At 38.0% G+C, this 14,739-nt stretch overlaps 1 protein-coding gene across 1 annotated transcript; it reads right to left on the reverse strand.

The window, feature by feature from the left end:
* Positions 1 to 2,607: 2,607 nt before the first annotated feature.
* On the reverse strand, positions 2,608 to 14,049 carry LRIT3 (leucine rich repeat, Ig-like and transmembrane domains 3). The gene is made up of 4 exons (XM_042870656.1): positions 13,964 to 14,049; positions 12,303 to 12,781; positions 4,720 to 5,025; positions 2,608 to 3,721 (listed from the first exon to the last, which is right to left on the reverse strand). The coding sequence occupies exons 1-4, from the start codon at positions 14,047 to 14,049 to the stop codon at positions 2,616 to 2,618; spliced, it is 1,977 nt and encodes a 658-aa protein (XP_042726590.1). The 3' UTR covers positions 2,608 to 2,615.
* Positions 14,050 to 14,739: the final 690 nt, after the last annotated feature.

Raw genomic sequence — 14,739 nt, forward strand, 5'->3', positions numbered from 1 at the left:
ACCTTTCTGGTGAAACATGGGGTTAAATTGAGCCAACAAAGTGCAAAAACATATGAAAGGCCACACATAAACTTTGCTCAAATCTTCTCCAAAGACTCCTTCTGGCCAACCAAAGTTGCAGTCATTCACTGTTCATCATGATGATTCACTCAGCATTGCATTTCAAAAGACACTAGACAAATACAAACAAAATCTCAACAAAAATCTATCTTATCATGATTCTACTATGAATCTTAAGAATTTACAATATAAAAACATTCATCTGTTCCAAGAAATACTTCTTCAGCTCTTCAGTTACACCAATTCTGGGCGATGCAGTGTGCACATCTTTATTGTGCGCTCAATTCCTATCTAAATTCTCCATCAGAAGTTTTGACATGAGGTATAGATACACATTTTGGTCCATTGTTTCAGGAAATGTGGAAAAAAATAACATGTATGGTGTTTTCCATGCCCTTCACAGTACACTTCATCTTCAATATACTGATAGCACTCATGGACCTAACTCATTCTTAACTATAAAACATATTAATTCCTCAAAGATCAAAACCAACAGGTTTCACATTTGCAAATGAGCTCTCTCAAATGAGCATTGCACTACCACAATCTGGTATATTGACACAGCGTCTAAAAATCACCCTAGAATTAGATTCAAGTTTCTCACAGAGCTTTGAAACCTAAAATCAAATATTCTCCGAGAATTAAAATAAAGGTTAAAATAATTACTCTTATTAATGAAAAAACAGTGTTTTTAATTGGGAAAACCTTCAGTGACAGCTGCTGGCTCTACTATCTATGTGAAGAATAGAAGGCAAATAACGTAACGCTTCAAGTTAACACATCAGATCTCATTAAATTTTACCTCAAATATGTTTTCAGTCAAACTATGTTTTTGACACAATAAACTACTTCCCTTAAAAAATGTCACATAAAAAACACAATTCCAAAGTCAAAATCTTCCACTAAGAAAACTAAAAATATTTTTGTTGAAATCAAAATTATCCATGGAAGAAGACAGAACACTTTTTAACCACACACACTAGTAACAGAAGAAACAACAAGGTCAATTCTAAAAGCACATGCAAGTAAAGTAATTTTGCACTTCTGAATATCTCACTTGCTTCCTTAGCATAACTCCTTTAGTTTCAGACATGGGTCCTGTTATCCCTGACTATGGAACCCTGACATGTAGATGCTGTGGGAATTTTTGAGCGTGTTTATTTTCTGCCATGATCTTATTCATGTTGCTTTTATGACAAATAGTTATCCTCATTAGCCTGTGCATTGAACAAGGCAAGCTCTCCAACATTCCAGTGGGTAAAATTTAATGCTACACTAATGACACTAAGAGAAGCCACTGTTTTGAATTTAATTAAGTAACCTTTGGTTTGTAGCTTCTAGGCAATGTTTCTTGCTTTGGAAAGAGAAGATTCCCAGTTTCCAAGCAAAGTAAACAGTTCTTCCAGGTATAAAAAGGTCCAAGAAAAAAGTGCAGTTTTCATTTTTAGGAAAAAATGTGATTCCTAATTTACACGTTATTCTAACCATAATACCTGAACCTTAAACAATTCAGTCCTGTTATTTATTTCAAGTACTGAAAAAACAGCTTCAGAATAGACAGCTCATTATTATTTAACAAGTAATTCTACATTCATTATTATTAATGACGCTGGATTTTGTAAAGATTGGGAAGCATACTCACAATTAGCTTTGATTATGCTCATTAAACTTCATTAGGCATCCAATGTGGCCTGAGGACAAGACCTCCTCCTATTGTATCGCAAAGTATACTATAGCACTCCAGTGTACTATATAATACTGTGTAATATCTATGTAATACACTGCTATGTGACATTGTGTTTTGTGTTACAAAATGCCACAAAATTCTCTGTACAGAGATTTCTGAAATTGAGGTATATAGCCACATGAATGCAAGTAAATTCTAAGGCTGGGATTCTGTAATAAGATCATTTGCTGTAAATTTTCAGTATCAATATACGGTATCACTCGGAGTTACTCATAATGACATCTTACCCAAGTTTCAGGACACTAAAGAAGCTCCTTCACCATAACATCTCCAAAATGACAATATGATGTATACTGTAGCTCTCAAGAATCCATAAATTGTGGCTACTTAGAATCGCCTCCAGTTCTACAAACTTTACAAACAGAGCTGTATGACATTTTCAAAGCTTCAACTTCAATAAAAGTGATTTAAGCTTTTTTTCTTTCATCTTTAAATACATAATATTTTTAATGGAAGTTGTGATAATGTTCAATTCACACAGTGAGCACATCATACAGTTAAATGAGAGAAAACAATGATGTTTTAATTAAAGCAGAAATAGAAGAACTTTAAGCAAGTAACTGTTTTATGCTATATTTATCTTTCAAAGAATGCCATTCTTTCATATTCAAAGTCACAAGTGTACCAAAAAAAAAAAATAATCTTCAGTTCCCTCTCTTATCCACCACGCTACCCATCTGGTAGGATCCATGACATCAGATGATATATTCTGACCACCACCTGACACCAACTTGCTTCCCCATGCAGTATCATCACTTTGGATAATTTTATCCATTGTGTATTCCATCACCTCCATCCTCACCCATGCTCAACAGAGATACTCAGACCTAGAGCCTTCACTTTTGAAGGTCATTTGAGAATCCATACTTGACCTAGAACAAAGGAGAAGTCTCTCTGACTCGTCTGTGTATCTTCTTGCCCAGAGTTCTCCTCCTGCATTCGCTGCTCGAGGCTTGAGAGAAAGTGTTTCAAATTTCACGTAAGTCTCTTTTGCAAGGTCAGCTTCCTTAGGAGCTTTGGGTTTCATATGCAGTTTTAAAACTTTGTAGAGTAAGAAAATTATCAAAGGTAAAACAACTACACATGCTGCACTGCTGCCCATTATCAGAATAGAAAACTGAGAGCTGCTTTCATCATTTAACATGTCAGTAGTGAAAATAATGCACTGCTCTTTTGTAGGTGGCACTCCTTTGGGTGAAACGCATGCCATATACTGAGTGCTACGTTGCAAACCATCAATTGTGACTTTGTTTTTGCTAGAATCCGTGCTCAGAGGCAACATCTCCTCATCTCCGTACTTTGAATATAACACGGTCACTGCAGTGTTGCTTGAGGCATTGACAGTTTTCCAAGTCAAGGTCACTCTTTCATCTGTTTCAGTGATCACCCTTAGGTCCATCACAGTAATATTTTGCTCAGCTGTAGCCGCTGCCGTAAGTGAAGTCTCCTCACCTTTCTTGCTTGTCTCCTCAGTCTGCTTTGCCTCCTCACCTTTCTTCCTCATGTCCCCAGTCTGCTTTTTGCTTCCATTTGTCACTGTCTTTGAACTTCTCTTTCCATCATTCATGGACCTGGATTGCTTCTTGTCAGTAACCCTGGCATTTGTTGTTCTCTCAGTGGTAACCTGTGCTGTTGTGGTTGTTGATGTGGTCAGAAGAGGTGTGGTTGTTCTCTCAGGTTCCTTCTTGGATTCCTCCAGCGTGGTATTCTGCCTCTCAGCCTCCTGCTTCCTTCCATACTTCTGTGGCAACACGGTTGTAGTAACAACACCAACCACTGTGACAGTAACAGCAGCTTCTGACATTCCTGCTAAATTCTTTGCTTTACATCTGTATTCCCCCGCATCCTTGTATGAAATCCCTGTCAAGCTTAATATGGACCATCGGACACCTTCTCCCGGTGTTTCTTGAATTACTACAAGAGAACATATAGAATAAAATATTATAAAAAGAAGCTAAAGAGAAAGTAATCATTGGATTACTTTTCTCTGAAATTATTTCTATCAGAATGAAGCATACGTATTAAAAATGAAAAAACTACACATACATGCTAACTATGGAACTTCTGGCAGAAAAGTGCTCAGCCTGGGTCAAAATGGAATTTCAGAAGGAATTACAAGATTTTTTTTTTTTTAGTTTTATTAAGTAAAACAAGAACAAGAGAAATCAAAACGTCTTAAAGCCAAACAACTACAAAGTATAAGTCTCCCTGACTTCAAGAGACACTGAAAACAACAGCCATTTAAAAAAAAAGTCAGAAGTTACCTTTGTCATAAGATATTCCAATATGTAGGACTATTATTCACTTCAGAACTAAAAGTTAACTGCTAGCTACTTGCCATTAACAATGAACTTTTTTTGGATATTACTGCATAAAGATATACTGTAGCATATTACAGCAAGAATGATATTAGATAATCACAGTCTCTTTAGTATATTCAAGGTGGGCACTGCAAATAAGCAGTAAACATTTGCAAATAAGAAAACATGTTTTTTGGAAAATCCCACATTTACAGTGCTGTTTGAAGTTGCTCAGTTATAGCCTCACTAGCTTTCAAAAAAGATTTCAAATGCAAAAGGAGATTTCAGTAACAAATTCTCCATTCTGCTTCTCAGCTTCTAAATTATTACCCAACTATTCTAACCTCTGTTTTTCCTTCATCCTTCCCGCCTTCATCCATTTTCATACACACGCACAGAGTTCTTATTACAGACCACAAACAGAATCAGAACAACCTGTTGGACCTGGAAAAAGAATTTCCTAACAGCTGTTCCATGGATGCAACTGCCAGAATGGTGCAATACCTAGTCCACTGTTACTATTAAGAATAATCTCATCGCACAGGAAACCCACTAATTTCAGGCTCTCTCATATCCTATAAAAGAGCTGTTTCTATAAAAGAGCTATTATACCTGTATAGTTCACTGGAATATTGTCTGACCTAGTCCAGGTAAGCTGTGGGGTTGGGTATCCAGTTGCATCGCAGCGTAGTAGCACATTGCTTCCCAGCGGGGAGGTGATTTTGGTTGCTGATGTCATCACAGATGGCTTAAGACACTGCTCTAACTCAGCTCTCTGGAACAAGATCCCTGCCAAGCTCTCCGGTCCACTACATGTAACCAGTGGGTCAAGAAGTACAATTGAGTTGTCCACAATTTTGGAAAATTCAATTAACTTTGAAATGCGACAGTCACAAAACCATGGGTTGTCCTGCAAACCTGAAGAAAGAAAGAGTAGGAAAAAAAAAAGTGTTGTTAGGTAATATTCAAATGCTGTGATTTAAATATGACATACAACTACCATCAAAGTACAATCAAGAAGAACCATGGGCCTATTCTGAGTTAATATACTTCTATTGTTCTCCTCTGTTAGCTGACAGCAAGGGAATTTTTTTTTACAGAGGTGAAAAGACTAAAAATGCTTATTAAGTCTTCACATGAATTTGCTGGAGCACAGTAATTAGTGTTACCTTTGCTTAACTTTGCTATTTATCTAGGAAAAAAAAACAACACTTTGAAAAGATATCTTAAGATTGATGACACATTTTCACCTGTCTGTGGCTTCTGGAGAGAGCTTCTCAGTGTTATCACACCCTGTCACCCTCCTCTGCTTTTAGTACTTCTTTGGGCTCATACAGTTTAATCTTCCCAGACTCTTGTTCTGTGCTTGCAAAGAACATGACGAGGGGTGGGGGAGGGGGGGAGAGCTTGCATCAACATCTCTGCCTATGGGAAAAAAAGAATATGGGCTAAGGAGAAAAAGCTCTAGGCCAACAACATTCTTATCTGGCTCTGAACCATACCAATACTCTTAGAAATCTGCCTTTAATTTATGACAGTCTTGGAAACATTCAAATATAAAAGAATAGAGAAAATTGGGAAGGACCTTGGGACAAGTTGACAGTTATAATGATTTTTATGGTGGCATAGAAGTATACTGTCTCTTCTTTTGTTATAGGCTATAACATTTTCTTCTTGGTTCTAAGGTCTTTGAATGGGAAGCTTCTGCACATGGTGAAGTTATTATGACAAAACAGAGTAACCACTTCTGAGAAAAGTGTCTAAATCATCAGGTGGTGTCCATTACAGTGTTGACCCCAACACAGCAACACTCACTTTAGTAGGTAAAAAAATGCACAGTGCATCACCCGTTGGTTTAAATATTTTCTCCCTTAATTTGTACTTTTGGGCATAATTTTTCCATTTTCTTCTAGCTCTAGCAATAAATAGAGCTCACAGACTGAAATGAAGGATGGTATGCAAGAGTTGCTCACTACTGAATTTACTGACTAGCACGACAGACAAGTCATGTCAACTGATTCACAATTAAAAGAAAAAATGAAACACCTGCCAGTATTTCTCAGGGTGCGTTTTTAGGGATTATTACATCAGCAAATAGAAAAAAAAAAAAAAAAACTGCCCTGCATTTTGGAAGAAACCTTTTCATAAAAGAGTATATGAATAATTAACTACTAATTCATTTCATCACCTGACCAAGATCAGGTTATTTTAAGCACCATAGCAGTGATTGGCTAAAATAACAATAAATCCTGATTAATCCCCGTTTTTAAAACAAGACTTGACCTGAAGAGATTCCCTGACTTTGACATCACAATCCAATTTCACCCCTTTCAGACAGGAGAGATTTTGTATCTATTCACCACCTACTGCCCTCAGGAATGGAGAAATCAAAGAAATCCTACGAGCAACAGCTCCGCTTTAAGAAAAAAAGAATCTCCAAAATGTAAAACTAATTTTCATTGAAACTCAAATATGCATTTACAAGCAAAAGAGATATGATTGGATTGTTTGCCATATGTCTAAGCATATCAATTGTTTCCTTATACAAGCTCTGCCCATTTAAGAATGTGCACCTACCTACTTGTACTTACCTTTTAATTTAGGCAACTTTAGTTTGTAGTTAGGAATACATTCCTGTGTCTTTTTTCCTCATTTTCTTCTCAATTTTCCCTACCATCTCAAGCAGAAAAGACTGTAAGAGTATTTGAAAATGAAATTCCCCTAAGATATGAGAAGGGAAAAAGGCCCCACTGGGAACAAGCCCTCCACCAACAGTCCCTCTGTACCAAATAATTGAAATGCATGTGAACTCTCCAGCACAGTCTCTATGCAAAATGATACTAAACATGTATCTTATGCTACCTTCTGTTTCCTGCAAGCTTCAGTGCAGGAAAGGATGAGTTTATTATTGTTTCTAACAGTACTGCAAAAGGTCTTTCCAATATATGAATACATGGCTTTCACATTCTCCCAGTGTCAAAGAGGAGGACTAAAGATGTTACAACCTAAACAGACTAAATGAAACAGGCAAAATAGAAGGAATGGTGGAAAAAAAGCCATTAGATTGGGTGGCTGTTCAGTCTCATCTCAGATTGTTGTGAAGGCCTGATTTCAATGGATGAAGAAAGCTGTAGTCCCAGAGAGCTCCCTACGTCTGTATTTCAGTGCAATGGAGCTATTTCAGTTCATCACCTTATCTCCCCCATCTGTCACAGCGTCCAGAGGAACCGGCTGAAGAAGCATGACGTATATACAGATAATACCTACAGCTACAGGAGTCACTCCCTTACTTCTGTGGCTCATCCCGTCTATTTATTTGCGTCTTGCCAATACCAGGCAGTAAGCACTTTATTTGCGATAAACTTGCAGAGCCACTGTAAGTTATCAAGTCATATAAAACCCCAAAATAGAAAGATGAAAGCACTTAAACACAAGGATAACGCACTGAATTTGATTACACTTCAGTTAACCACTGAAGAGAACAGAAATGGGAATAAACTTCTGAAGTTTAACAACTTGTGTTTACAAGGTGATAGAAGTGAGAAAGAACATGTGAAAGAATAAAGATTTTTTTTTAAAAGGTACAAACTGAAGAAACTAGAAGTTTATAAATCAGCCTCTTTTGAAGAAATATTAAAGCAGCTTATTGACTTGAGAAATATCAACCAAAGCAAAGACAACATTGATAAATATTTTTGCATTGCAATATACCAGTGCAATGTATGTTAAAATTAAATAAGGATTACAATCTACTCTATATAAAAAAAAGTTCCTTTATTCTAGATTTAGCATATTTGAAGTTTACTTTCACACACTTATACATGTGTTCGTATGTATAATGGATATGCATATGTGCATACATGCACGCATATTTTTGCAGTCTTCTCATTAAACAAGATTTTCCTACACCATGTCAACTTCCAGCATTTGAAATAGTTATGAGTAAAGTTTCCTTTGTAAATTAGTAGCTGGTCTTAGACCATAACTTCCACTTGCTGCAAAATGATAGTACATGAAATATTCAAGTTTGGGGTTGATGGAAACATTCATCAAAACAACCAACCTGCTCAAATACTCTCTTTTGACTGAAGCTACAAAATTTTGACCCGTGGATCTAAACAGTAAATCCTACTTCCCTCACTGTGTCCCAGTGCTTCCTACACACTAACAGTTAGTACGAAGTTTCAGGAAGAACATCATTTACCTCATAGCCCAGCACAACCAGTGGGAACCCAATGGACCTGCTGAGTTTCAAATTTTTGGCATCACTACAAGTGGCAGAGAAAGATTTCATTTTATTGCCACTCTGTCAAATCCTGGACTCCTCTGTTCCTCTCAGTGACTCGCTAGATTTAATTTTCCATATGGAAAATGCTGCTACCATCATTCACGCCAGAAATATCAATCTCTGTACAGCAGCCAATGCTGAAACTTAGCTGTGATTTGGATCAAAGTATTAGGTTAAAGTTCCATGCTAACCAAGATAGGGCCAGCTATCGTTCCTTTATTATTTCCACTGTTTAATTGTCAGCTCATTCCACAGCTTTGTTCCAAAGTATACTCTCCAAGACAAAGGCAGGGGCTGTGCACCCTCTAGGGACCTTTTCCTGCTGGGAGTTTGGATGAGATTGCATCAAGGTCGGTTTCCTCTGTCCTATTCATTCTCCTAGCATACATGCAGTAGGCTTTACACCTTCAAAACCATCCTGCAGTACCTGCCAGCCCATCAGGCATCTAACATGCATACTGTTTCATAGTATGAAGGCACAATGGCTCCATTCTCTCTTTAATTCACTCAAATTGAACTGAGAAAAAGACATCCCCACCCACTCACTCACATTTCAGAGACACTGGAACATCCCATTAAAGCTGCAGAAAACCAATAGTCAAGTCCTACAAAACGTTGAGCAGTCAATCAGGTTTAAAAAAAAAAAAAAGCTGGCTTTGTACTGTGAGACAGAGAAAACCACTCAGCCACAGGGCCAGGAATTGATCCCTCTTCATGTATCATAGTGTGCATATTGAGGAACATCACGCAGCGGGGAGCAATGAAACCACCCTGCAGGACAGAAATTATGAATTGGCATAAGGAGATACACTAATCTGCCAGTCATTTTAATTTCTCCAAGAGGCCTCAAAATGAACATAGGGAACCTGAACTTTCTCTTACATGCAACTCTCTTGATGTTCAGTCAAGACATTCCAGAAAAAATTGCCTCCTGGTGTTACATTTGCACAAATGAATTCAGGGCTTTCCTGGTGTTGATATTGTTAATTAAATACAAGTGACAATCTCATTTCGCCAGAAGTAGAAGATGAGCGAGTTCAAGGCATAAGTACTTACACTAAGTAGAATCTGCCTGCTATTTTCCTGACTAGACAAAAACAGCTTTTATTTGCTTCAGTTTCCAGCTTCTAGCAGTGCTCTGGCTGCAGTACCCATTCCATGTAGGTACACGGGCCAGACTGAACGCTCCTGCAGAGCACCACTCTTGAGCATCAGAATGAGTACTGTGTGTAACCACGGGCGTCACATTTAAGGAGAAACTCTTTCCTCCCCTACTTGCCCACTCGGTCCCTTCCACTCCTCTCCCCATCCCACCCCCACATAAAAAAGTGGCCAGAGAGAACTAGTAAATATGGTAGGAAACGAAAAAAATCGTAGTCTATAGGAAACAACTGAAAGAAATAGTGCAACCAGCTAAGAAAGCAAAAGGCAATCAGGGAAGGAAAATGTATGAAAGGTTATTGTAAGAGAAGGCAATTAGTTTTTCTGCATGTTCATCTCATGTAGGACAATACTTAATCAGCTTAATGAGCTTAGTTTGCAGTAAGGGAGATTGAGGTTAAGTATTAAGAGAAACTTTCTCACTGTATTGAAAGATAAGCACTGAAAGAGGTTGCCAAGGATCTGGAGCAGTCCACCTCTTTGCCAAAGGGTAGGCAGGGTTCAGTTCATCTAGATCTGCATTGCAACAGGCTAGAGGCCTTTCTGAAATCCTTCCTGGTCACTTACTTCTATGATCCTTATCTCCACCTCGGAGAAGAGGAAGGGCATCAATGGGATATGATTCTCCTCCCTTAGGCTCCAACACAAGGGGTGTCAGAGAAGAAATAATGTCACAGAGCACACCATGCTCCTGTTGTTCTGAGCCAGCATCTCCTGTTGCTGGAGCAATATGGAGGCACCACAACTCCTAGGGCACCTTGTTTCTTTTAACCATTCATTCCTAAAAACTTTCACAATAGTCCAGTGACCAAAGAATGAGCCTCTGGCAATGATTATGAGTGGCCTGTGACTTTCCAAGCTGCAGTAATGCAGATAATAAAGCCACCGCTAAGTGGAAACAAAGCTTGTGAAAAAGTTTTGTTGCACAAAAAGCACCCCAATTTCTAATCCCCAAAGAAAAAGAGCATTTTCTGATTCACTATAGAGTTTCCTATACAGCAAGCATTGTTTGCATGCAATGGGACAGTCATAAGGTTACGTTGTCAACAAATGAAAATTCAGTACATTACCCACAGCTTACCTAAGGTAACTTTATTCAGCACTACCCACAGATTTATGTTCTCCCATTGAAATCTACAGTGACCACACAGAGCCTCCCTCAGAGCATAATGTTAAAAAAGGAAAAGTAAGGCTCTATACCCAGTGCACATCCCTCTCTGCAGATCTGTGCCCACTTGTAGTTCATAAACAATAATGAACATAATCCAAAGGTCACATCCTATATTGCTAGAAAAGTCACTGTTGGTCTCAGAGAGTTTACCAGGACTGAAGGGAGCAGGCAAAGAGTATGTACCAATGCAGCTGGCGGGAAAGGGAGAAAGGGGAGGAGAGTGCATGGGTTTGTTTCGTAATTATTATTTATTAAGTTGTAGTAATGAGGGCTATGTAAGCAAAGGCAACTGAATAATCTCAGGGATTCCCACATGAGGACATCATAAGGAGGATTAGACCTAGCCCAGTCAGCTCCTGTGTTATTGCCTTCAGTATGGGGTAGTGAGCTGACTTAATTTTACAGGTTTTTTTGTGGGTTTTTGTTTGTTTAGATCCCAAATTAACCAACATCCTTTTAAAGCTGCAAACTTACAGTTACCATGCATGTAATCACTCAGCCCACTTTCATCTATGAAGTTATTTACAATCTCATCTGAATGAGAACTTCAGATCAAGCTTTTTGTCATAAAAGAAAGCAGCTGAACAAACGAATGCTTAATAATAGTTTTAGATCAAGAAGATGGAATTATTGGGCAGCACAGTGCATGGAGGATCTTTACCAGTGGATACCAAGCCACCCCTGCAGCTAGATTACAGGAAGCCAGCTATTTGTCTGGTGCTAGCTTTCCTCCCTTTCACTGCTGCACTGTGTTACTGTGTTACAGAACATGCACATATACAATGACAGACAAGAAAGCTGTCTTGATCCAAGTGTATTCTGAAACTGCAAATGGTAAATGGTTACCTGCAAGGCTACAAAGTGAACAAAAACTTGATAGAGCGCAAGATCACAAAAAGAACTAACATCATCATGATCTAAAAGAAATTGGAGAGAATAAAACTATGAACAATGAGAGTCCAGACAAGCTATTCTTAAATGCTCACTTTAAATACTATAAAAAGCACTGCGACACTGTGTGTATCAGGGATCCTTATTCTTCCTCTTGTATTCACAATGTGAATTGGCAGAAATGTCAGCATTAGAACAATGCAAGGTCAACATGAGTCATGGGGAGGATACTGTATTTCAGAACTGGCTTTTTTATAAAGCATCTACTCTAACTCCTCATCTGGTTTGTGAGTCACTGCTAAAAACAGCTGCAAGTGGACACACTTGTGTTTGCAGCCACATTCAGTGACAACAGAAGTGTCCTCAGAAGCACAGTTTTTGGAAGTCCTGCATTTATTTATCTGGATATTGAATATTTCATTAGGAAACAGGAATCCAGTACGTTTCACACACTTTTGTAATGCTGAGATAACTATATACATGAAGGTCACTATCTTTCCTATATATTTTTCTATCAACAGCAGAAAATAGATGGACAGATAGATGACAGATAGATTGCAGAGCAAGCCAGAAGAATGGCTTGTACTAGCACCCTCCTGAACCCAAGGCCCATCTCACCCTGCTCTAACTTCCAACTGACCATATAGGCACATTTTAACAAGGTATGATAGAACATTAACATACCCAAAATGACTCTCTGAGTCACCAGAATGTCTGTGCTCTTGGGAGGGACAACTTCTGAGAAGGGCGGCCAAATGTCCATCAGGTCGGAGGGCAAGGTGGTGAGCTTATTGCTGGAGATGTCCAGGTAGGTGAGGTTCCTCAAGTACCTGCCAGCCTCGGCTGGAATGCTGGTCATCTTATTGTTATGCAAATCGAGAGTCCTCAAATTGGGCATCTCTGTCAGAGACTCCCAAGGGAAAGTCGAAATCAGATTACCATCCAGCCGGAGCTCATGCAGTTGTTTCAGGTTGTAGAAGCTGCTGATATCAATATTGGCTACACAGTTGTAAGTTACCCACAGATATCTGAGGTCTACTAGATAGTAAAAGGCTTCAGTGGGAATCCTTCGTATGACAGTTTTTTCTATACGAAGTTTCACAGTATCCACAGGAACGTTAACAGGGATCTCAAACATGTCAGGATCATTACAGAGCACAGACCTAGCACCAAAAAGAAAGAGAGAGATCTGCATTTCTTTATCAGAAAGTTGTCTTTCAGATTTAAGTGCCATTAACTTCTACAAAATTAACATCAGAATAAAAAAAAATTAAATAAAAAACAGAATTTAAAAAGAATGTGAATTCTCTAAAGAAAAAGTGAATATAAATAGCAATATTTCTATGAGAAATTTAGATTTGCTTTATTCCAAAGCACACAAGCACCACCTTCCATCTAATATTATATAGTCAACCGAAAAAGAAAAGTCACTGTATAGGGAATCACACATTTATGTTCTCAAACGGGAACTGTGTGACATTCTATTATAATGAAGAATGTTGAATACTAATCTCTAGTTTTCTGTCATGATGAAGATTCAAAGCATTTATATATCTTTATTTACTTCTCAGAACAGACTGAAAATTGAAAACACCAGCATGTTTCTCAAAAGAAAAGATTGCTACCGCTATTTCTGGTGTCTAAGCAGGAACAATCTGCCTTGTAGAGATTCTATGTAACTTCCTGTTCCCATTGATTTCAGTGAAATGAGATTCCTCTGCATTCTCAGGAATCAGGAAGTTTCCCTTCCCTTTGGATAGACAGTTTGCATGCATTAGTTTAAATAGTCCCCTCCTATCTAGAAACTTAGCTTTAATTTACTCCATTTTTTCCTCTAAATTCTTCAGTTTTGTTTTCTCCTCCTGTCATTTTATACTAGATATGCTGTGACAAGTAACTGAAACAGTATCTCTCAAAATTGACACAATAACATCCAATTAACCTAATTTTTATTACCAAAAAGTATGATTTCCTTGTGAATACAGGAAAGAAGATACTACTGTATTTATTTAAATCAGAATCATTTTACAGTAGATAAATAGTTTGAGGAAATAGAAAGATCATTACAGTAGTAGGAAAAGCAAGAGTCAGAAATTGCCTTCTACAGTGAGGCTGAAGATTTAAAGTAGCTACTGTTAAGCACAAAGCCATTAAAATAAAACAAAGACCATCTGGTGTGATTCAGGAACACTGCTAGCTACGTAATACTAACATAAATTGTGCCATTATTTCAAAGTAACCATGATAAACTGTAATTTGCAGCGTATGTGAGGATGTTATTTCCAGTTTCCTCACTCCTTTTTTCTCTCTAAACCAAGTAGTATAAGAATTAACGAAACACATACCTTGTTCCAGTGCCATCACTTCTGCCATGGTAAACACAAGTGCATTGCGAAGGACAAAAACCCTGCGCTTCTGCAGAAACGCTCATTATGAGGTACATGTAAAAAAGCAGAGGCATGGCTTCCTCCCAGCACAACTGACACCAAAAAAACTGAAGACTTTATTCATACACATGCGTGTGCAGCATGCTACAAATGCGAATGCAGACATCCATTTAGTAGCAGCAGATTACCTCAGATTAGCTGAGATCTTGAGTTGCTTAACCTTCAAATGTATCCTGAAAGGGATCTGTTAAACCAGCTCATTCTTCATCATGTCACAACACCACACTGTGTCAAGTTCTACACAACGTGCTTCCAGGCTATTTTAATACGCACTTTCTGTATGGTTAGTATGTAGTAAAACATGTATTTGCTTCTTTTGAGGGGCAGTGCATGATTTACTGTCCATGCAGCGTTCCAAGATTCTGTGAAGAAAGCAAGTACAGCAAGAAGACATTGTATGGCATTTACTTTATTACTGAAAAGTACAAATTAACAGGAAGCATAGACTCCAGAACTTTAAAAAAAACCTGTAAAGACAGGTTTTTACCAATAACACACAAATTTTAAACAACAGCTCCACACTGCAAAGCCATGCTTTGGATGAACGCATGTACAATAAAATCAAAATAAAATGGAAGAAATAAACCAACTGTTGGTGCAAATTGTACTCAAAATACTGTTTAATTAAATTTCACGTGGTCAGACTTAAAATATACTTTCTAAAGTGTTTCTTT

Source organism: Lagopus leucura, unplaced genomic scaffold (genome assembly GCF_019238085.1).
Source record: "Lagopus leucura isolate 7727_CA_CO unplaced genomic scaffold, USGS_WTPT01 Super-Scaffold_100004, whole genome shotgun sequence".
In the NCBI taxonomy this organism is placed as follows: domain Eukaryota; kingdom Metazoa; phylum Chordata; class Aves; order Galliformes; family Phasianidae; genus Lagopus; species Lagopus leucura.